We start from the raw sequence: 24645 nt of genomic DNA on the forward strand, positions 1-24645 counted from the left end.
GGGGATGTTGTAGTTATGTACATTAGCAGACATTTTCTCTACCATCTAGTTATTAGTGAAATGGGAAAAATACTGAATTCAGAGTAATAGGACTTGAATTTGAAGCTTGTTTTTGTTTTTATTGCCTCTTTACTTCTGCCAAGTCTCCATAGAACAAAAATCTGTGCCAAGACATATAGGTCTGAGATAATCAGCACTTAACACAGTGCCTGGTATATATTAGTTGCTTAATAAATGCTTTTTGTTTGTTTTTTAAACCCTTAACTTCTGTGCATTGGCTCCTTGGTGGAAGAGTGGTAAGGGTAGGCAATGGGGGTCAAGTGACTTGCCCAGGGTCACACAGCTGGGAAGTGTCTGAAGCCACATTTGAACCTAGGACCTCCTGTCTCTAGGCCTGACTCTCAATCCACTGAGCTACCCAGCTGCCCCAATAAATGCTTTTTGATTGAATTTGAAGACACAAGAACTGGCCCCTATTAGAAATCTCATTCACCATAAAGGTAGAGGGGAAGACAACTTCTTCCTGCTGTGCTTCCTTTGCTTCCTTTTGGTATAGTACCTAAGCCCAGATATATAACCGCTTTCTTAATCCTTTCTGTGACTTGAAGGCTTCAGTCTGATCCCTGAGAATCCCAAAGATCCAGAAGATTATGTAGGAAGAGTTTCAAAAGATCAAAAGGGCAAAATTGTTTTTTGAAAATGCAATAGGTTGAAAACATGTTGAAGTATAAGGAAGTTATCAGAAGAAATTATAGTTAATCTGAAAAAGATTTTTGGCAGCAATCATTTTAGAGCCAGGTCTTGGAGGGGAGATATATGAATGGTTTGGGTAAGACTCCATGTAGAAGTATTTAGTATCTTCCCTTTTATTTGTATTATGTTCAATAAACATTGTGACCACAGTATATGTAAGTATAGGGAGTCATTTGGCAAAAGATTCCAAGTGTAGGATCAGGCTGTAACCATCAACCTTCTATTTTAATTATTGAAAGCAGAATTTCATATAATCCCCTAGTTTATGTGCCTTAGTCGGCCAGCAATCTATTTGATGGCGTGGAAATGGTAGTGAGGCAGGGAATGAGTTAAGTATAAGCGGCTGCAGGCTTAGGACTTTTGAGTGACCAATGGATATACTTCAGTCTCTTGAGATACAACCATGCATTGAACAAAAAATGAACTGAAAGACAACTGAGCTGGTAAGCTCAAGGAGAGAACTACCTGGTGAACATTTTACGTACTCTATTCCTTTAATGACTAATTAGCAGAACACACAGGATCTCTCTATAGGATTAAGGAAGGCAGCCACTAACCAATTTGGACCCATTCATAGTACAGTGCTCCTCTAACAATTCCCAAAAGTGTTTCACAGTGTAGCATATATATTCCATAGCTATCACATTGATATTCAGAATCCTCCACTGATTGACCCTTTATCTCTTCATTGTCATCTCTGATTCTCCAGACCAGCACTCCAGTCTTTTTAAAAATAATTTTCTTGCTGTTCTCTGAATATATTCATATCTAATGCCTTTGCTTAAGACATTTCCCCTCACTAGGAATTTCCCTTTGCCTGCCCACCCAAACCATTCACATATTTCCCCTCCAAGACCTGGCTCAAAATTGATTACTTCCAAAAATATTTTTTGGATTTTTACTTTCCTCTAATAACTTCCTTATATTTCAACACTTATGTTTTTAAGCTATTGAATTTTCTTTTTTTTCTTTTCTTTTCTTTTTAATTTTAAACCCTTAACTTCTGTGTATTGGCTCCTAGACAGAAGAGTGGTAAGGGTAGGCAATGGGGGTCAAGTGACTTGCCCAGGGTCACACAGCTGGGAAGTGTCTGAGGCCAGATTTGAACCTAGGACCTCCTGTCTCTAGGCCTGACTCAATCCACTGAGCTACCCAGTTGCCCCAAAGCTATTGATTTTTCTAAAAATCACTTTGCCCTTTTGATAGAGTAGTTTGTTATTGTTCTTATTTTGATGTAATAAGAATGTAAGGGGCAACTGGGTAGCTCAGTGGATTGAGAGCCAGGCCTAGAGACAGGAGGTTTGGGGTTCAAATCTCACCTCAGACACTTCCTAGCTGGGTGACCCTGGGTAAGTAACAACTTCCATTGCCTAGCCCTTTCCACTCTTCTGCCTTGGAACCAATACATAGTATTAATTCTAAGGTGGACAGCAAGGGTTGAAAAAAAAAAAAGAATGCAGGTTCCTCTGGGAGAAGTGGTGAGAGTGCTGAATTTGAAGTCAGTGGATTGACCAGTTCTTATGTCTGCTACTTACTGTCTGTTGGACCTTAACCAAGTCATTCAATCTCTCTGTAATTTGGTTTCCATATCTGTAAAATGATGAGTTTGGATCAGAGTCTCTTCTAGCACAATCTGTAATCTATATCTTTTTTTTTTCTCTTTGCCAGCACTCAAAGAACCCAGGACAGTGCTTTGTTTGCTTCTTAACTAACTCCACCATATAGTCTCAGCTGAATAACTCCAAGATATTCAGCAAAAATTAATTTTTATTTAATTAATTTAATTTAATTATATATAATATCATATATAATAATATTATTATTATATTATCATAACTAATTTATTTAATTAAATTAAATTTAAAATTTAAAAATAATTCCAGGGAGAGGATCATAGCTTAGACATGGAACTACTGCTAGATCAGGGAGGAAGGCATTCATCCTCTTTCTCTAGTTGGCTTCCCAGCATCTTCAACTGTCCACTCCATTTCAAGCTTTTAAAAACCTTAGAGATCATTTAGTCCATCATTTTATAGATACAGAAACCAACTTACACAATACAGAGTATTGTGAAGAAAAGTACTAGATGAACTATTAATATAGTTCCAGCTCTACTACTGACTGCTGTTTGACCTTGGGCAAGGCTCTTTCTGGGCCTGTTTCCTTAGAAATGAAGGAAGAAGATTAGATTATCTCTAGGGTCCTTTCAATACTGATGTCCAAAATTCTGTGAACTATTTGACATTCTCCAACTTATCATTGTCCATTCTGCTCAAAAACCTGTCCTGAGGGGTAAAGTATCAGACTGGTCAAAGCTGGTCCCGCAGAACCATAAGCATTATGCCTATTTGAGTAGGGCTGGGAAGGAAATACTTATCCAGCGTCCAATATCCCCCCACCAAAAAGCCCCTTAATTTTTTCAGGCCCCGCCCATGAGCCTGCCCCTTCTCGTGCTCAAGCTCCTCCTTTCAGCACCATGATAGGGACAGCTCCCGGGGTCGTGGCAACCTCTGCCTTCAGTCTCTTCAGAAGCAAAGTGGGGCTACCCGGGCAGGACCTCAGGGAAGCTACTGTTGGTGGAGGTTAAGCCCCGCGGTAACCCTGCACCTTGGCAGGGATAGGGTGAGTCTTCCCCCCGGAGGCGGCATCCACCCACCTCCGGCAATCTGCACTTGCTGACTGAGAAGTGGACAGCTGGAGGTTCTGGGAAGACCTGGATTCCGGGCTCCTGGGCCCATGCAGCCAAAGGATGCCGATTCGCAGGGGGCATGTGGCGCCCCAGAACACTTATTTGGACACAATCATTCGAAAATTCGAGGGCCAGAGTAAGTGTATGAGAGCGTATGAATATGTGAGAGGGTAGGTGCGTCTTCTGGATGGGTTGAGGGTTGGGAGGAATCAAGAAGGATAAGGGATCTGGAAAAGTTTCAAAAGGTGAAGAATGGAGAAAGTGGAGAACAGGAGAGGATTGTTCTATGCCCTGGGGTTCCCTCTACAACTCTTCCAAATGAGTGGGAGTGGGGGCAGGCGGGATGCTGCCTGTTTCAAGCTTCTGAAACCCCAACATCAATCCATCAGCAACCTATCCTGTTTCTCTATGCACAATCATCCCTAAGTTTTTTCCCCAGGTGAAGAGAGAAGATAAACGGGACTCTTGTCTCTGCTCAATTTTTTTTTCCCCAGTTGAACAAAATTTAATCTGTTTCAGTTCAATTCAACAAAAACTTATTATTCACCAGGGATTATGCACAAGGTACTTTGTTGTGCAGAGAACAGTACCTTTGTCCTCTCCTGGACCTCTTTTCCCAGGCTCTGGTGTGAATCGGCCACTCTGGGGGAGCCTATAGCTCTATTCCTCTCTCTCCCCTTACAAACTCTCCATTCACACTCTCCATCTTCCCATTAGTCCCTGGCATTTATTCCTAGTCACTACCTATTGATTTTTGTCCTGGCTGATACTCTCAATCCACTCCACCCCCTCAGATTGTTTCTTCCTCTCCCTTACCCCTTTCCCTGTCCCATTTATTAACCCCACACCACTTCACTCTCAAGCATTGACTTCCTCCTGCTTCTTAGGTCGAAAGTTCCTGATCGCCAATGCCCAGATAGAGAACTGCGCCATCATTTATTGTAATGATGGGTTTTGCCAGCTCTTCGGCTACTCCCGAATGGAGGTGATGCAGCGACCCTGTACCTGTGACTTCCTCACTGGCCCTGACACCCCACCAAGTGCTGTGTCCCGACTGGCACAGGCTCTGCTGGGTGCTAAGGAATGCAAGCTGGAGATCCTCTATTACCGAAAGGATGGTAAGGTCAGGCTGTGTTAGAATGTAAGAGAGAGGAGAAGGTAGGGTCAACCTGAACCTCAGATCCTCTATAAAAATGAGGCCATTGAACTAGATCATCTCTAAGACTCTCTCTAGTCCTATATTTCTCTGAGTCTAAGGAAATGGGGCCAAATAACTAGTATCAGAGTTGGGAGACCAGGAGCAGGGATCTAGTATCAGCCAGATGATGAATTCTATCATTACTCCTTGATCTGGGATATAGGGATACAATGGAAAGAACTATGGACATTGAAGTAGAAAAGCTGGATTCTGGTCCAACTTTGTTACTTTCTGGACAATTGACATTGAGCAAGTTACTTCCCTTGGGCCTCAGTTTCTTCCTCTTCTGAACTAGTTGATCTTTAAGGCCTCTTCTAGCTCTTAAAAAAAATCCCAGGGTGTAGCTAGATGGCTTAATGGATAAAGAGTCAGACCTGAAGATGGGAAGCCCTGGGTTCTAATCTGGCTTCACACACTTCCTAGCTGTGTGATCCTGGGCAATTCTCTTAATAATTCATTGCCTAGCCCTTACCACTCTTCTACCTCAGAATCAAAACATAGTATTGATTCTAAGATGGAAGGTAAGGGTTTTTTTTTTTTTTAAAAAAAACTCTTTAAACCATTTATGGATATGTTTCCAATCCCTGTGGAGCTGAGACCTCATGGCCAGAGGTGGAGCCAGACTTCATTCAGGCTTTTACTCTGGTCAGAGTTTGACTACCTAGTGGTCAAGGTCTGTGTCCTGAGGACCTTTCTAGTGCTAACCTTTCCTTCCCATCCCCTCTATCCTTAACCTCCTGGCTAACAAACCTAGGAAGCCTGCTATGCTCAGTCACTATCAGCCCCAGCTGTCAGACAGCTGGGATAGAAATTAACTTTGCCTGATCTCTCTCTGTGTGGGCAGGGATTAGGGAATTTAGTCACTCATCCACTCCTTCAGAGCCTGCACTGATTCCAGAGCCTCAGGATCTGGAGCAGTGATTCCTAAAGTGGGCACTACCGCCCCCTGGTGGGTGCTACAGCGATCCAAGAAGGCAGTGATGGCCACAGGTGCATTTATCTTTCCAATTAATTGCTATTAAATTTTTTAAAAGATTAATTTCCAGGGGGCTAAGTAATATTTTTTCTGGAAAGGGGGCGGTAGGCCAAAAAAGTTTGGGAATCACTGAATTCTGGAGGAAAAGGAAGAAAAGTCAGGGAGAGGAAAGGAGGAGTTGGGCTTGATACAATGGGAAGTGTGCTGGATTTAGTCAGAGGATCTGGTTCAAATCCCACCTCTGTTACTTACCACCTGTGTAACATTGGGCAAAAAAGTACTTAAAGGTCTCTCAGCTTCCATTCTTCCTCTGTAATATAGAGGAGTTGGACTAGAGCAGTGATGACCAATCTTTTAGAGGTGAGAAATGTCCTCAGGTATGGGTGAAGAGGGGGAGGAGAGGAGTCCAGCCCGAGTCCCTCTGGCTTTCTAGTAACAAACTCTGGCAAACTGTGCTGGGACGATGGTGCACATGCCCACAGAGAGGGCTCTGAGTGACCCCTCTGGCACACATACTATAGGTTCACCTCCATTGGACTAGAGGGTCTGTAAGGTCTGTTCCATCTTTAAATCTAGGATTCTGGAGTGGAAGTTCCATCACAACCCCAGCCTCCTAGAATTGCTGAGAAGGTGTTTTATAAAGTAGGGAGTATAAAGTATAAAGTAGTCTCTTCAGTAAATACCTTGCCCCTCCTCTTCCACAGCAGGGTAATGGGGACTGACTTTTGCTTACTCCAAGATTCAGAGAGCCCCTTAAAGTGAATTACTGCTTTTTGTGTGTTATAAGAGTAGCAATGTTTATTTAAATATTTCTTTTTTTAATTACTGCTTCTAAAGGGTCAGCATTACAAGACGGGACAGAAGAAGCTTGGACAGAGGGGTAGAGTAGGAAATGGGATTCAGACTTCATAATACATCCCACTAGTCATTTACCTGGACCCAGTCACCTCATTGGAGTTAGAATAATAAAATATCAGAGCTGTAAGGAATGTTAGAAATCATAAAATCCCAGTCTGCCTCCCCCATTTTATAGGTGAGGAAATTCAGACCTAGAGAAAGGAAACGGCTTGTCCAAGAAAACATAGTGAATCAGGACTAGACTTGAGGGTTTTTGATTCCTAAATCCTGTGCTTTTTCTACTACATTACAATATTTCTTCTGTAGAGCACATAGGAGAAATATCTTAGGCCTGAGAAACAGGTTATGGGAAGGGATCCCGAACTTCCCACTTATGTGAATAGAAAATTTCAGCCTGTTTTGGATTGGAAAATGGGTGTGAATGCCTGTGGTCCATCTATGTAATATGAACTGTAGACATGGTATAAACTTATGCTCCAAGTTTAAGGAGACATTTATCCAAATAAAGGACTCAGGTAGGCAGAATTGCTCCTGTTGCTGCCTTAATGAATAGCTAGCAAGCATTAGAAGGGGAAAGAGAGAAGTGTGTGTGTGTCTGTGTGTGTGTATTAGGTGAGGGGAAGCTGATTGATATGAAAGAAGGAAGAAAGAAGAGAGACAAAAGGAAACTGCTTTTAACTAGGAAAATGGACTTTTTCTCAGTGGAATAAGCCCCGCCCCCAAGAACTTTCAAGCTCAGAAAAAACTGCAGCTATACCTTTTCAGTGCTACTGGTTGTAGAAATAATCAATGGCCAGAGGAAAAAGAAGAGTCTCAGGGTATGAAGAGACTTGAAAGAATGAAAGGAGTGTCAGAGAAATAAGAAAGATCCCATGGCAGTGAAAAATGTCTCGATAAAATGAGAATGTTCTCATAGATTAGAGTGTCTCTCTGCTGGGATTACTCAGCCTGAACTGGAAGAATCTGAAAAAATATTGGATAAGGGAAGGGAGAAAGGCTTCCAACATCATCTTTATCATTCTGGCCTCAAAGAAGATGTGTACCAAATCTGTTCCAGGTGTTTTGGAGGCCTTCCAGTGGTGGAAAGATTCGACTACTCTCACAACTGGATACTTTCAAAACCTCTTCCTGCCCCCAGTTCTCTTGACAATTTATTTTGTTTCTTAGTCTTTGAGGCATCTTGATACCAACTCTGAGTTAAATGCTTATGATGTGGAATCTAGAGTATTATTCAGGAGGAAAATTTAAGACTCTATTTGCTAATATTCATCTTATGGTGTGCTCTGATCATGTGGTTCTTTTTTTACCATGTTAATATTCAATATATCTTCTTTTACCTTTAATTTATTGCACTTGCCATAGTGATTGGTTCAAAGTGTTCTTCCTTCATACCCTGCTTCCATATATTCTCTCATTCCTTGATTTTAAGATCTCTAAGATTGGGGAAAATGATCCAAAATAGAATACTAATTGGTCATTGGCAAACCCCCTTGTTCTGCTCTGCCCTATCCCTCTGAGGCTTCAGATAAATGGATACTCCCTTAACAATTCCCAGAGAGCCTTATTGTCTTTCCCATTGTTTAGTTGGAAAAAATGTGACCCAGAAGAAGACAAATAAGTGAAAGGTCACACAGTAAACTAAAACCAAAAATTGGATCCGGAACTTTAATCTCTAGCCTTTTCCTTTGAAACCTAGCCTTCAACTCTTCTTGCATTTAGCCATCTCATTGAACTTTCTAGGACTAGTAAGGAATCTGATGGAGTGTTGGAGGATACGGAAAGGGATGGAGATGAAAAAGGGAATAGATGCAAAGAGGTTTTGTTGGAAAGGGTTCAGCCAGCCCTTTCTCCTGGGAATCCTAAGGTCCCTTTCCTCGTCAGTGCTTAGGTAAGGTCATAGCATTCCATCCTCACCTTCCTTGGCCTCACTCCATTTTCTTGACTCAAACCAGAGATTTATCCATGGAACATAAAAAAGCAGTAGGGGATAGAAGTTTGAAAAAAGATTGACACGGGCCTAAGGTTAGGAGGCCCCTCCATGGGAAACAAAAAGGGGAAAAGAAGGAAAAGCTAGAAGAAATCAGACTCATCATATGATCTTTTTCATCCAGGATAACAAACTCTCTTATCTGAGAGATGCCTCGATACAGGGAAGTCGGTGACTTCAAAAGCTGCCCCTCTGCCAGAAGGTCCATTGCATCAAATGATACAAGTTCAAAATGGAACCTGTCTGAGGGATACAGTCATAGAAAATATGTGACTAGTATGACCACTGCCATAGATTAAATGGAAAGAGTTAGGTAGAGATTTGTCCTAGGGATTTTAAAGACATTGATAAAAATTTGGGCTCAGATGTCCCTGAGTTGCATAGGAAGAGCACCAAACTTACAGTCAGGGTTCTAACAATGGTTCTGCAGAACTTCCTTTATAACCTTGGAGAATTCACTTCTTCCTAGGCTTCAGAGCCCTAATTTGTAAAATGAGATCAGACAAGATGACTTCTATAGTCTCTTCCAGACCTAAGATTCTATAAGCAAATTATTCACTTAAAAGCATTTTGAAGGAGCAGCTAAGTGGCTCAGTGGATTGAGAGCCAGGCCAGAAGATCCTGGGTTCAAATCTGGCCTTACATACTTACTAGCTGTGTGGCCCTGGACAAGTCACTTAGCCCCAATTGCCTAGCCTAACTGTTCTTCCCTCTTGGAACCTATACTTAGTATTGATTCCAAAAAGAAAGGTAAGGGATTTTTAAAAAGAACATTTGGGGTATCGTCAGCTTCTAGGGTAGGTCTTCTGTACTAGAGACAGGGCATTGTTTCTGGAATGGAGAGGGATAAGGAGAACTCAAATGGAAAATAACTCTTTGGGCTCATTAGTCATAGCTCCATTTGGAAGAAAAAGAGGTTTGGGAAACCCAAGTGATTTTAAGAGGAGTAGACTGAATCTAGGATCCCAGATAGTCCTGAAAGAAAAAAGGAAAGTGTGAGCAGCCTGGCCAGGACTAGCTTAGATCCTTTCCCAAATATCCCAAAATATCATTTTCCTCTCAATGTCAGGGACCCCTTCCTTATACTAGAGAATACCTGGTCCAATCCCTGATACCCCCCACTACCACAGGTGACAGAGGAGGTCCTGGAAGGTGAAAAGAATCAGTTTTCTAGGTGGGGATTTTTCTATTGCCTTCTCCACCCCTGAGCCTTTTGAACAGAATTAAGGAGGTGGCTAAGGGAGCAGAGAGGGTGAGAGACAGTGTGAGTTGAGTGGGGGAAAAAGCAGAACAAGGAAGGAGAGAAGGTATGAGCAACAGAAGTGGGAGAAGGAGAGAAAAAAGGGAACTCAGAAAGACAAGTGGAAAAGAGAAAACAGAAGATGGGCAAGCACAAGGGAAAGTGCCTGTCTTTGCACATGGTTTGAGATGACCATCTTTTAGAATCTAGATTGGAGAGAAAGAAGGGGAGAAAGGCCATGTAACTCAGGGCAGAAAAGGAGGTACAGTGATGAGGGGGAGGAAGTGGCTAGCTAAGAGAAGTGTCTGCCTTACTTGAAGACTAATAATCAGGCACTGGGTTATGGGTCGACATTATACTGTCTAGAATCAGGAAGCTGAGTTGAAGCAAGTTCGCACTATGGACTTGAAGTCAAGTAAACCTTAATTTGGATCCTGCTTCAAGACACTCACTATGTATAACCAAATGGCCCAATGTTTCTGGAGGCCATGGGAGAAAACTAGGACTGGAATGATGCTGAGTCTTATGGAGGCAATATAATTCCTGTGAACACAAAAAGGAAAAAAGCACTTATTAAATGCCTACTATGTGTCAAGTATTAGTAGTAAGTCAAGTATAAAGGCTAAGTATTTTACAAGTATTATCTTCTTTGATCCTTACAACAATCCCATGAAGTAGGTGCTGTTATTGCCCTCATTTTAGACTGGAAAAAAATTGGGGCAAATAGAGTAATTGACTTGCCCAGGGTCACACAGATAGTAAGTATTCAAGACCAAATGTGGACTCAGGGCTTCCTGACTTCAGACGCAACTCTAAGCTTTAAGAAGTACCTACTGTATGCCAGGTACTATGTATATATGGGGAGGTATGTTAGAGAGAAAATGACAAAAATATCTTCGAGGAGCTTACATTCCATCAAAGTGGTTCTATCATTCTAGTATGAACCATGAACATACATAAGTATATGCAATAAATATAAGGCAAATTCCTAGGGAAAGGAAGGTACCTGAGTGAATGAAAAAAAGAATTCACATGGGGGGTAAAAAAGGGGAGTACTTGAACAGAATTTTGAAGGAAACAAGAGATTCTAAGGGCAGAAAGGAGAGGAGTATATTCCAGACACAGGAGACATCTGGTGGAAAGGCATGGTGGCAGAAGGAGTACTGTTTTTTTGTGAGGAACAACAATAATCTGACTGAACGAATCACCAGCACTCCTTAGTACCTTTCTTATTGCTCAGTAGTATCATGACCCCATTTAGGGTTTTCTTATCAAAGATGCTGGAGTGGTTGACCATTTCCTTCTCCAGCTCATTTTACAGATAAGAAAACTGAGGCAAACAGAGTTCAGTGACTTGCCCAGAGACACACAGCTAGTAAGTATCTGAGGCTTCTGACTCAAGATTTGGTGCTCTGTCCACTGTGCCACTTAGCTGTCTTGCACTTAGTAAACCCAGAAGATAAGGAAGTAAATGAGAAGAGAAGAAGTGGAAACAATGCATGGAGAGAGTATTTTCTGGGAATTTGGTTGTGAATGGGAGGGGAAATACAAGATGATAAGTTGAGGAGAAGGTAAGGCAGTGATGGCAAACCTTTTAGAGATGGAATGTTGGGCCTCACCCCCACCACACACCTCATGATGTGCCCGCCTCCCCCAGAGACTTTGTGCCATGCCCTTCCCCCCCATGTTGGGAATACCCTGCCCCTCCTTACTCCTCACAGGGGAGGAAGTGCTCTCATTAGGTGTTAGGCAGAGGGGTGGGTAAAGTGAGGAATATCCTCAGTGAGTGTAGAGAGGGGGAGGGGAGTGGCCCGAGTGTCTGCTCCTCTCCAGCTCTGCCTCCAGTGAGCCCTCCACCTTCCCCTCTGTGTGCTCCTATTGGCTGCTGGGCAGAGTAGCTGGGATGTGAAAAAATATCCTCAGGGGAGGTGGAGAGGGGGAGGGAGCAGCTCCGCCCAAGTCCCTCTGCCTTTCTAGTAACGAACTGGGAGGGTCTGAGTGCTCACAGAGAGCACTCTGCATGCCATCTTTGGCACCCGTGCCATAGGTTCAACATCACTGAGATAGGGCCTGGAGGCTACCAGCACTTTGGTTGGATCCTGGTATAGGATTTATGAGAGGACATAGTTGCACAAAAGGGGTTGCAATCTACATGGTTGAAGGTAATACCCATATAGATGAGGCTGATAATCCATTGAAATACTAAGATATAGAGATTAAGTGTTGGGTGTCAGAGGACCAGGGTTTGAGTCTGAGTTCTGCTACTTACAATCTATATGATCTTCAGATTTAATTTTACCTCTCTGGATCTGTTTCCTCATCTTTAATTAGGTAATTTCTAAGGTTTCTTTTAGCTCTCAATAAAGCTATGTGTAGGCCCATGATATATGAATTTTGTAGAGCTATGAAATATGAATTGTTCAGTATACAAGAGAGGGTAGTAGGGGAGTAGTTGGAAAAGTAGGCTAGAACCAGATTGTAGAGGGGTCTGAATGCCAGAATCGGCAACCTGAAGAAAGGAGGCAAAGGCAAAGGAGAGAGCCTCTGAAATTTTTTGAGTAATGTGACTTGATGTTCCTCCAGAGCATATGCCCCAGGTTAATAGCTAGAGAACTACTTGGGTGGAAAATGAAGGTAAGGAGAGAGACAGAGGAGAGCAAAGGACAGCCAGTGGTTCCAGGGAGCCTCTAAATCTTCTCTTCTCCCAGCCCCCCAATTCCATTAATCTAATCTCCATCTGCTCAATTTTAATTAAAACAGAAACAAACCTTGAAGATTAAGCTGAGCCACTGGAGCTGAGCACGGTCCTCCCAAGCCCTGGTATCACTTCATCTCCCTAATGACCAGCTTAACTGCTCTCTCTGCCACTATCCAGGGAGCTGGGGCCCAGACTCCTCCCCCCATCCTTTGCACCCCCAACATACACCTTCCAATCCTGCCAGTTCCTGTATTCTGCCCTGGACTGCACAGTACTGACCGCAAGATGTATGTTATACCAGACAACTCTTTTTTCTGCTTTACTCACTCTCTTTAACTTGTCTAATACATAGCCCCCTACCAAACTCCCAGAAGCAACTTCTTTTGTAAATGGATAAGGGGAAGTTTAGCCTCCCTTCCCTTGCTTTTTCCCAATCTCCATCCTTGACCTCATTAGGACCAGACTCTTAGAGAGGCCAGAGTTCCTTACTGAACCAGCTTCCAGAGCTCCTGCTATTGGCCATGTTATCTCTGAAGCTGAACTGGCTTTCTTCTTAGTCACACTGCAGAACAGAGGCCAGGATAACCCCTCTATTGGGGCTCCTATCCTGGCTTTAAGGGTTCAGAAGCCTAACTGGACTAGCATTCCCAGCTGCTATGTACTCCTTGGCTATCCACAGCTTCATGTTTCCGCTGCCTGGTGGATGTGGTACCCATAAAGAATGAAGACGGAGACGTCATCATGTACATTCTCAACTTCGAGGACCTGGCACAACTCCTGGCCAAGAGCAGTAGCCGAAGCTTGACCCGACATCTATTGTCCCAGGGCTTCCTAAGCTCCGGTGAGATAGTCAAGGGGAGGAGGTGAGGGGAAGGTGAATGTCCAAGGCAGAGGCCCTACTACCCACTAGGGAAGGAGGATCTTCACCCTGTCTTGTTCTACCCATGCTGCACATGGTATTCCCACTTCCCTCTTCTATCCAGGCCCTTGACCTTAGACAGCCCACTAGCAAACTTCTTTTGTAGGGAGGTGGGGAGGAATAGAAAAGCTCGGCCTTCTTGTCCTGCCCTTCAAGCCATGAAATTGCCTTCTCTAATGAAGATAATATTTTCAGAGTGCTCCCCAGGCAAGCTAGGTGGGCAAAGCTCTGCATCTGATACGGACCAGGTCAAGTATCGCACCATCAGCCAAATTCCCCAGTTTACACTCAACTTTGTGGAGTTCAACCTGGAGAAGCATCCATCGAGCTCTACTACTGAGATTGAGATCATCGCACCACACAAGGTGGTGGAACGCACCCAGAACGTCACCGAGAAGGTCACCCAGGTAATGAAACCAGCTTGGACAGACAGTGTTTAGGACTGGCCAGAAAAGATGGTTGGGAAGGGGGTAGAGATGAAAAAAATTCAATTCACACTGGATTCCAGATATATGTGTTTGTGGAGTAACTCAGGCTCTGGCAAGGGAAGGAACTGGCATACTAAGGGTTACCTGGGAGCCATGTCTTCTTTTCCTCACCCTTTTAGCTCTTTTGCTAATGCTTTTTTCCATATTGCTGTCATTTCCCAATCCCATCCCTGACCACCACATTAATAGAAAGAACCCTTCCATAGAACAATTTGTCAGATGACTTATAGTCCACAACATCCTGTGGTCTATATCAAGGGTAATCTGGGAGCCATGATTCTGTAGGCTATTCAGTAATTGTATGAGACAGTTCTCAAGTATCTCAAAGGATATAAAGCTGTTCTAGTAACCCAAGGGACCAATCTTGACAGTTAAACCAATATCCCTATGCTGACTCTCTGGTAGATATCCAACTCTAGCTCCAAAGGAACAACATTGTCCATACTACCAGTGCCCTGCTCTCTGGGTTTTTGAGGTAGTGGGAAGGACAGGGAGAAGGGCAAGGATGGTGGGTTATCAAATGGAAGCAAACCTTCCAGCCACAGCCACTACCACGAAGGAGCTATTTTAAGGAAGAGAGAAAAAAGATGAACCAGACAGAGGACCAGAGGATATTGTCCTGTCACCTCTAGGGGAGATGAATGAGGATGAAATGAGGAGATAGAACAGGGAAAGTAAGGAGAAAAGGAAAAATGAGTAATCGACTCAAGAATGAATAGAAGAGTTCCCTCCTTAACTGCCTCCCTTTTCCCCCCAGGCTTCAAACTTGGATCCATTCTACTTGCCTTTGGGAAATAATATTATAGATTTAGAACTAGAAGATACCTTAGAGGCCACCAAATCCAATTCCAAATGAGTGCTGAGAAGATAATAATGAATAATAATATGTAACAACATATAATATATATAGTAATTACTATATGCCAGGTACTGTGCTAAACATTTTTAAATTATCTCATTTGATCCTCAGAACAATCCTAGGAGGTAGGTACTAATATTATCCCCATTTTACAGATGAGGAAACTGAAACAAACAAAAGTTTAAATAACTAGTCCAGGTTCACTCAGCTAGCCTGAGACTGGATTTGAACTCAGACCTTCCTGATTCCACGCCCTGTACTTTACCCACTTCTAATAATTTAACAACTTATTTAGACAGTTCTTTAAGGTGATTATAGATTTAGATTTGGAAGGTCACTGAATCCAACCCTTGCACTTTGTAGATGAGGAAGCTGAGGCTAAGAGATGAGAAGGGATTTTGCCAAGTTCACACAGTCAGTATGGCAGAACCAGATGTGAACTCAGGTTCTCTAGCTTTCTACTTCTCCATACTGCCAAAGCACTTTCCTCACAACAACCCCGTGGGGTAGGTCATGCAAGTGTGATTGTCCAGATTTTGTAGATCAGTCAAGAAGCAACAAAATTTGGGTAGTACTTCTAATTCTAATGTTGTGTGCTTCTAGTAAAATAACATTCACCATAAAACAAAGAAGAAGCTAGATGGCTCAGTAGATTGAGAGCCAGGCCTAGAGATGGGAGGCCCTGGGTTCAGATCTGTCCTCAGACACTTCATATCTGTGTGACCCTGGGCAAGTCACTTACCCCAACCCCCCACCCCCACTGCCTAGTCCTTACCACTCTTCTCCCTTGGAACCAATACACAGTATTTATTCTAAGACAGAAGGTAAAGATTTTTTAAAAACCCAAGGAAGAAGCCTCTAGGGTTGAATTGGATCCCCAATGCCTGGATCAATAGGGAAATAGCCCTAATGAATAAAAGTTCCATATTTGTGACACGTTGAGATAAAAGAAGAGCAGTAACATACCTGGGTCCTCTACATGCAGCCCTCATTCCTATGGGATAGCTGGGGTGGAAGAATGACAGGACTTCAGGGTAATTGGGTATAAACATTTCACTTCTTTTATTTAATGATAAAGCTGGAAGGGACCTCAAAGATCGTCTAATCCAAGGATTCTTAAGCTTTATTATGTGCCATGTTCCCTTTGAGAAGGGGTAAAACCTATGGATTCCTTCTCAGAATAATATTTCTAAATACAGGATTATAATTATGTCGAACTACAGTAATTGAAATTTTTCAAGTTCACAGTCACCAAGTTAAGATTTGGAATCCAATCCAGTCTCCTCATTTTAGATATGAGGAAACTGAGGCACAGAGAGGGAAAATCCCAAAGGTGAGAAGTAGCGTCTACCTCTGACTCTGAATCAAGTGTTCTTTCCATATCATCAAAGAGGCCCTGCCAAGACTAGATATCAGGTCACTTTCCTAGGACTGTTGGCATTGGAACACTGCTTCATCTACTATCCCTACCCCAAAGCCTCTTCTAAATGCTCATACATAGGACAGTGAAGGGGAAAGATTGGACTCAAATCTCCCCATGACTAAATAGTTATGGGGCTGTGTGGCACAGTCATGGGTACACTCTACTTCTCCCCTAACTCTCAGAGAGGAGAAACCAAGGTACCTCCCAAACCAGGCTGAATATCCTCCAACCAGCCAGCTACCTTTCCCATTTCCCAGGCTTGACCATCCTCAGTTGCTAGGCAACAGAGTTGGCAGCTGTTCCTCTCTGTGGATGAAGGGTCATTAGCGGGTGAGGGAGATGACAGAGGTGACTAGATAAATGTTGATGAGCTCTTGCTCTGGGCACCAAGAGCATTCTGTTCCCTCTCCCTCCTGGGACTCCTCCCATCTAGCCCTGGAGGCTCCTGAGTCAGGCAGTGGAAAAATCAATTCCTTCCCTGTATCCATCCATCCAGAGCCTGGTTTGGTGCACACAACAGGATGCTCTCTTCTAGTCCTGCAGCTCTTCAGACCCACTCTCCTCGCACCCACCAAATCCCTTTCTTTCACTCTCCATTGCCTCCATCCCATGCCAAGGTGGGGTCAGGGGAAGAGCACTCAGGGGTGATGCTTAAAGAACACATGCTAGAAGGAAGCCCAGATAGGGTGAGTGGAGTATCTGCCTATCCCAGTGGGTTAGGGAAAGGCTTGGGGTGGGAAGTGGGGGAAGGGAACTATTTCTCTTTCAAGCAAAATTCCAGGTGTCAGTCTAAAGACAAAATGGGAAGAGCTGGGGGGCAGAAGGCGGACATGAGCATGCTGATGATTTCAGGGCATGAGAATGTGAAACAAGTCAAGTTGATAAGCACTTAATTAGGTACCTACTATGTGTCAGACCCTGTGATAAAAGTTAGAGATAAAAGAAAAGCACAAGACAAGAATTCCTGCTCTAACAGAGCTTACAATGTAATGGGAGGACAGCATGCAAATAACTTTGGACAAACAAGATATAGCTAGGATAAACTGGAGATAGCCGAGAGAAGGCACTGGCATTAAGAAGGATGGGGAAGGAATGGAAGAATACCTCTTACACAGTGATTCCCAAAATGGGTGCCACTGCCCCCCTGGTGGGTGCTGTAGCTATCCAGGAGGACAGCGATGCATTTATATTTCCTATTACTTGCTATTAAAATTTAAAAAAAATTAATTTCCAGGGGCGCTAAGTAATATTTTTTTCTGGATAGGGGGCAGTAGGCCAAAAAGTTTGGGAACCACTGCTCTTACAGAAGGCAAGATTTTAGCTGATGGTAACCAGAGTAGGCAGGAGACAAAGATAAGGAGGGAGAGTGGTCCAGGCATAGGTGACAACCATTGAAAAGGCATGGAGGTGAAAGGTAGAGTGTCTTGAATGAAAAACAGCAAGAAGGCTAGTTTCACTGCATCCATGGAGGAAAGAAAGGTGTAGAAGACTGGAAAGGTAAGAAAGGGCCAGGTATGAAGAGCTTTCAAAACCAAATAGAGGATTTTATATTTAATCTTGGAGACAACAGTGAACAATTACTTTATTGAGGGGATGGAGCACATATGGTGTGTGACCTGTACAGATCTATCCTTTGGGGCAGAGTGATTTGAGAGGCAAAGCACCCAATTTTCAGGTCTATTCCATGTCAAAATTGCCTATCTTTATCCTCCCTTCCTGGACACCAATTACCAACACGCGTCAGGTAATCCTCTCAGGGCATTTTGACCTTGAATGTACCTGTTCAGGTTACATGATTCTGTGAGCATTCTGGAGTCATTTCCCTTCAGTTTTCTTTTCTATAAAAGGAAGGAATTGGAAAAAAGGTCTCTGTGCTTCAGTTTCTTCTTCTGTAATATGAAAGGGTAGAACTAGATGAGTTCTAAGGTCCCTCAAACTCTGACACACACTGTGATTCTCTGAAATGCCAGGGTTACAATTATCAGTGTTCTTATTCATTACACCAGTTCCTCATGGTACAGGGCATGCAAAAGGTGTCACTTTCAATAAAGCAGGATTTAGCACAAAGAAGATCTGTCTTGGGTAAATTTGATGAGGTTCAGTTATTGAAGTCCCAAAGGGATAGTACTTCATGCAATGGCCTAGTACCTTATTATCCTATTCTTTCCCCAGGAAGGAAGGTAAGTCTCATATTCTTTCTCGGCATTTCTTTCACTTAGCACACCATGTTCTCTCATCTTTAGGGATGCTACTGCTTTGTTCATTTATTCATTCATTCATTAATCAGTCACTTTTTGAATACCTACTCCATTCAGAATACTGGGTAAAGTGGGGAGATACAAAAATAAATAAATTTGGTTCCTTCCTCAAAGCCAAAACTATAAAAGCATAAATGGGACTTTATCACAGGGTACCACCATCCAAAGGGGCATACTTCCTCCCTATCCTTCCTTAATATGGTGACTTTCATCCCTGTAAAGTTATATCTCAGCTTTCAGGCTCTGCCAACTCTCACTATCATGTATTAATCTGCTATCCCCAATGGCCTATAAACATGGTACCCCTCTCCTGGGATCTACTTTCCCTCCCAATCTTCCATGGAATTTAGGGTCAGACTCTCTGGAATACAGGCTGCCCCTCTCCTAGCATGTCGTATCTATAGATGCATTATTTTATGTATCACTCTCCCTCTCCAACTATTGTTTATCCCTAATTGCAGCCTTAGTTGCCTTCATGCAGCTCATTGTCTAGCTTTCTTGATTTGAGAGCCAGGGCAATCCCCTGATCCTGAATGTCTATTCCACTCCTCTCCATCAAGTTCTTATTGGTTAATTTTGTCTCTTCTAACGTGGGCTGTGACCTGGGGTGGGAGGAAGAATAAGAGAGTGGGAGCAGAGAAATGAGACTCAGATTTGATGTGTGCTCCTACGATCATATAAAGTACATAAGTCCATGCATATGTGGGGATGCTGACTTTACCGGGCTGGTTTACATGGAATAAGTGAGGTGTGACTTGCTTTACAAAACAGAAGTGTTTATGAAAAACTGGGTGAAAATTGAATTTCTATCAATCACACACTCTTTAAAATGCTCTATTCAAAAGAATCCTCTGGTGAATCTTGTAAAGCCAAGTGTGAGTTTATAAGTGTGAGTGTTCATCAACATTTATTTGGTGAAGTTTGGAATTTAAAAGGCCAGCTTTTCTTAAAGAAGAACTCAACTAAATTCTGTTTTTGCTCATCTGGATAGAAGATTGAGTGTAGTGAGAGGGCCACCCTCAGACTAATGCTTCACTGACCCCATTCCCACATACTTGCCCCTCTCTGACTTATCCCCTCATAGACCTCATACCTCACAGACACCATCTCTTTGCATTCACTCCTCACTGATATTCCCTCCTTTTTAGTATCCATCCACTGATGGCATTCCTTCATTCATTTCTTATAGGCCCCATAAAGTGAATAGTGCACTGGACCTGCAGTTAGAAAGACCAGAGTTGAAATCTGGGCTCAGACACTAGCTAGGTGACCCTGGGCAACTCACTTCAATGCTGCTTGCCTCAGGTTCCTCATCTATAAAATGGGGATAATAAGAGCACCTATCATCCAGGGTTGTTGCAAAGAGAAAAAGAAATGTTTGTGAAGCACTTTGCAAAATTTAAAGCACCATATAAATGGCATTATTATCATTGTTCCCTCCCCATAAACCCTATCCTTCTCATTCATTCCTTACTAATATTCATTCCTCTTAGACTCCATCCTCTCATAGATTTCATCCCCTCACAATTACCCATCCCAGATGCCTTCCTTTCACATACCCCTTCTCCTCATGCTCACTCTTCTTCTTAGGCTCCCTCTCACTGTACCTACTCCAATCCAAACCCTATTCCTTTGTTCTTCCCACACAGGTCTTGTCCCTGGGAGCAGATGTGCTTCCTGAATACAAGTTGCAGGCTCCCCGAATTCATGGATGGACCATCCTGCATTACAGTCCCTTCAAGGCTGTGTGGGACTGGCTGATCCTGCTTCTGGTCATCTACACAGCTGTCTTCACTCCCTACTCAGCTGCCTTTCTACTCAATGACCAAGAAGAGTCCAGGCACTGGAACTGTGGCTACACCTGTAACCCACTCACTGTGGTAGAGCTCATTGTGGATATCATGTTCATCGTGGACATTGTCATCAACTTCCGAACCACTTACGTCAACTCCAACGATGAAGTGGTGAGCCATCCAGGCAAGATCGCTGTACATTACTTCAAGGGTTGGTTTCTCATCGACATGGTGGCCGCAATTCCCTTTGATCTTCTCATCTTCCACACTGGTTCTGATGAGGTGAGAGATACCAGGAAAGGTACTGAGTTACTAACCTCTCTTGGCTGTCATGAGACCCATCTATTATGTCCCCAGGGTTTCCTCCATCATTGGCTCATAAAATGGTTAAATTTGTAAGAGATCTTAGAGATCTTCAAATATTCCCATTTTATTAACAGGGAATCTGAAGTCCAGAGAAATGAAGTCATAAAGCAAGTAAATGGCATAGTCTGTGCTCTAGACTCCTGATTTCTTAATTAATATTTCCTCCACTACAATATGGTGCTTTCTTTTATACATCTTAAACATCTATTAGCTCTCTCTCTCTCTCTCTTTTGTCATCCACATGCTCCTTAGTATCCACATTTGGCAGGATTCGGTACCTTCTCCAAAGCTAATCAGCCATAGCGTTAGAATTCTAGACCCCTGGACAAAGTGCTTAGGGGCTTATTAGGTCAGAACTTTGCATTTATTCCCATTAAATATCATCTTATTCATAGAATTATAGATGGAGGGCAAAAAGAGCCCTCAAAGGCTACCTAGTCCAATCCCTTAATTTACCAGAAGAGAAAACTGAGGTCAAAGGTTGTGAAATGAATTTCATACACATACAGTGTCACTTAGCTAGTAAGTGGCAAAGATGGGATTTGAACAAATATCCAGACTTTCAGTAAAGCACACTTTTCACTATACTGTCTCCCAACTTTTTTTGGCACATGAATCTAGCTTGTCAAAAATTATTTTGGACCTAGATTCTGTCAAACAATCAATGAGCATTTATTAAGCACCTACTATGTGCCAGGCACTGTCATCCAGATAATATGTTAGCTTTTCCTCTAAACTTTGGGACATCCACAAAGACAACAAGCATATATACATTCATCCAAATCATTGATAAAAACACTGAAAAGCACATATCCAGGACAAATCCCTGAGACACTCTACTAGACACCTCCCTCTAGGTTTATATATGGTCATTGTTGACTATTCTTTGGGTCCAATCATACAACCAGCTTCTAAAAGAAGCCACCTAACTATCATATCTTTCCATCTTTTCCACAAACATGGTCTGAGAAATTTTTCAAATGCTTATTAATTATTGTCCAATTCTTCATGACCCCATTTGAGGTTTTCTCTACTGGAATCAGTTATCATTTCCTTCTCCAGCTTATTTTACAAATGAGGAAACTGAGGCAAGTAGAATTAAGTGACTTGCCCAGGGTCACACGGCTAGGAAATGTCTAAAGCCAGATCTGAACTCAGATCTTCCTCTCTCTAGGCCCAGTGCTGTATGCACTGGGCCACCTAGCTACTGAGGGATCCTTATGTACAATTTAGTGGCCCCATTTCTACTTGAATTTGATATTATTAGCTTGTTGTTGTTACTCTTTGGTCATTCAGTTGTTACCCTATGTGACACTACATGCTCCTATGAACTTTTTGTCCATGGAGTTTTTTTGACAAAGATACTGGAGTGGTTTGCCATTTCCTTCTCCAATGTTTGCCCATTTTACAGATGAAAAACTAAGGCAGGGGGCAGTTAGGTGGCTCAGTGGATTAAGAACCAGGTCTAGAGACAGGAGGTCTTGTATTCAAATCTGGCCTCAGACACTTCCTAGCTGGGTGACCCTGGACAAGTCACTTAACCCCAATTGCTTAACCCTTACCTCTCTTCTGCCTTGGAACCAATACCTAGAATTGATCCTAAGATGGAAACTAAGGGTAAAAAAAGGAAAAGAACAAAACAAAAGAAATCAGCACAGTCTAGCTAAAAGACTGTTAGCTCTGATACCAAATGATTTAAGTTCAAATCCTACTTCTAATGCATACTAACTATATTGTCCTTGGGCAAATTACTTAACCTTCCAGACCTCAGTTTTCTCTGTAAAATGAGAGATTTAGACTCATCACCAGGGCCTCTTCTCACTCTAAATCTATGATCCAATGAGCTAAGCATGTTACTTTCCCATGATTGACTCATCTAATTTCCCTTTCAAAAAAGGAAATTAATTTAGACCTATATGATCAGTTCTTGATGAAACCAGCTGACTTTTAGAGAACACTGCTTCCCTTTCTAGGTAGTCTCCTACTCACCCCTTTAATAATATGTTCTAAAACAGGAATGCTTAATCGTTTTTGTGACCTGGACCCCTTCAGCAGTCCAGTGAAGCCTACAGACCCCTTCTAAGAATAATGTTTTTAAATGCATAAAATAAAACATAAATGATCACAAAGAACACCAGTTCTATTACCAAAATATCTATAAAACAAGTTCACAGACCCCGAGTTAAGAATTCTTCTTAACCCCAAGTTAAGTCTGCCAGGAAGAGAAGTCAGCATCCTTGATCTATAGTTTGCATCACACACCCTTTTTCTTTTTTCAAAAATTGGAAAATTTGCCTTTCTTCAGTTTTATAGAGGTTCTCCTACCACCACTACCCGCAAGCTGTTACAGAGTTCACCAATCATATCCGAGTTTTCTCCATCCGCCAGAACAGTGGTCTCCAAACTTTTTTGACTATGCAGATCTACCAATAACAAAAACTTTGAATCTGCACCCCAAATTGGTGCTTCCCAATCAGCTCTTCATTTATTTATTTGTTTGTTTGTTTATTACTTAATTTAGTTTTTACATTTTTGTCCATGGTTACACGATTCTTGTTGTCTCCCTCCCTTCTTCTCTCCCCAACCCAGAGCTGTCAAGCAATTTCACTGGGATATATATATATGTATATATATATATATATATATATGAAATCACTCAAAATCTATTTCTTTATTATTCATTTTTATGATAAAGTAACCTTTTAAAACTAAAATCCCAAATTCTATACCCATGTAAACAAATGATAAATCATATGTTTTCTTCTGGATTTCTACTCCTCGTTTATTTTAGACCTCCACTCCCACTAACCATTTTTGTTCTATCCATTCCCAGTTCTAAGGTCATTGTCCTTAGAAGACAATGCAGAAGCAAAATGGAAGCTAACTGATCAGTCTCACTGTTATATATTATTATCATCATCTCATCTATCAGCAATTCTATCAGGAGATCCTCCACGTGTCCCTAACATACATAGTATATTTTTTCTTATTATAAAGATATTTTATTTTACCAATTACATGTATTTACAAATTTCCACAGCAGTTTTCCAAAATTATATGATCTGAATTGTCTCCCTCCCTCTCTTTCTTCCCTCCTCTTGGAGCTGGCAAGCAATTTGATTTGGGTTATACATGTATTATCATGCAAAACATTTCCATATTGATCATAAAATTTTGTTTTTAATTTTTATCTTCAGTTCCAAGTTCTGTCCCTCCCATTAATCCCCTCTGGCACCCATTGAGAAGGCAAGAAATACAATACCCATTATACATATGAAGTCATGCAAAACTTAATGCCCACCAGCCATAACATTCAGAGTTTAAACAACCGCCATTTTTGGTTTCCTTAGGAGTTACTGCAAGTAGCTTCAGTACTACTAGCATAATTCTTTTTTTTTTTTTTTTTAACCTTTACCTTCTTGTCTTAGTATGAATTCTAAAACAAAGAGCACTAAGGGCTAGGCAATTGAGGTTAAGTGACTTGCCCAGGGTGGGACAGCTAGGCGGTGTCTGAGACTAGATTTAAACCCAAGTTCTCCCAACTCCAGTCATGGAGCTCTATCCATTGTGCCACCTAGCTAATCCCTACTAGCACAATTCTTAAAAGGCTGGACTCCTCCTCCCAAGGGTAGGGTCAACAGCAGCCTGTAAGCAGATTCTCGGGACCAGGATTCTATCATTCTCTTCCCCTCCCTTTTCCCCAGACTCTTATTTCCAAGATATAAAAGATGCAAGACCCTTAATATTCCATAATCCTAACTCTCAAACTTTTGAATCACATTCCATCTAGGACCTAGGAAGGAAAACCACATGTTTCAAACTCACCTCCTCCAAAAAGTTTTCCCAAACACCTCACTCAGATTAAGCCAGGCAGTGCTGGTGAACCTTGAGAGTTCGAGTGCCCAGAGGGCAAATTCAAGCTGTCTGAGAGCCCCAGCATTACCAGAGAGAGCTGAGGGAGAAAGTGCCACATCTTCGCCAACACAGCATTAGGGTATGCCCCTTAAGCACTGACATAGTTGTATGTAGGCTGTTCAATTCCCAGTCTAGTTGTCACTTAGCCAATGAGTCTTAGATGGTTTCCTAGGTCTTGGAAAAGTAAAGTGACTTGTCTATGTGGTCTCACACCTGTAAGTATTC

General features: G+C 42.3%; 2 protein-coding genes across 2 annotated transcripts in view; both read left to right on the forward strand.

Annotated features, from left to right (window-relative positions):
• LOC123246196 (angiotensin-converting enzyme-like) overlaps positions 1-3340 on the forward strand; it is a 29167-nt gene extending 25827 nt beyond the window's left edge. Inside the window, exon 15 of the mRNA XM_044675134.1 lies at positions 3177-3340. Within this exon, the coding sequence (XP_044531069.1) occupies positions 3177-3340 (164 nt within the window). The remainder of the gene's footprint in view (positions 1-3176) is intronic.
• Positions 3341-3502: 162 nt separating this feature from the next.
• Positions 3503-24645, forward strand: part of KCNH6 (potassium voltage-gated channel subfamily H member 6) — a 45712-nt gene continuing 24569 nt past the window's right edge. The window contains exons 1-5 of the mRNA XM_044673882.1: positions 3503-3578; positions 4330-4560; positions 13079-13240; positions 13514-13725; positions 19996-20421. Coding sequence (XP_044529817.1) covers positions 3503-3578; positions 4330-4560; positions 13079-13240; positions 13514-13725; positions 19996-20421 — 1107 coding nt within the window. The remainder of the gene's footprint in view (positions 3579-4329; positions 4561-13078; positions 13241-13513; positions 13726-19995; positions 20422-24645) is intronic.

This window comes from Gracilinanus agilis, chromosome 4 (genome assembly GCF_016433145.1).
Source record: "Gracilinanus agilis isolate LMUSP501 chromosome 4, AgileGrace, whole genome shotgun sequence".
Taxonomy (NCBI): domain Eukaryota; kingdom Metazoa; phylum Chordata; class Mammalia; order Didelphimorphia; family Didelphidae; genus Gracilinanus; species Gracilinanus agilis.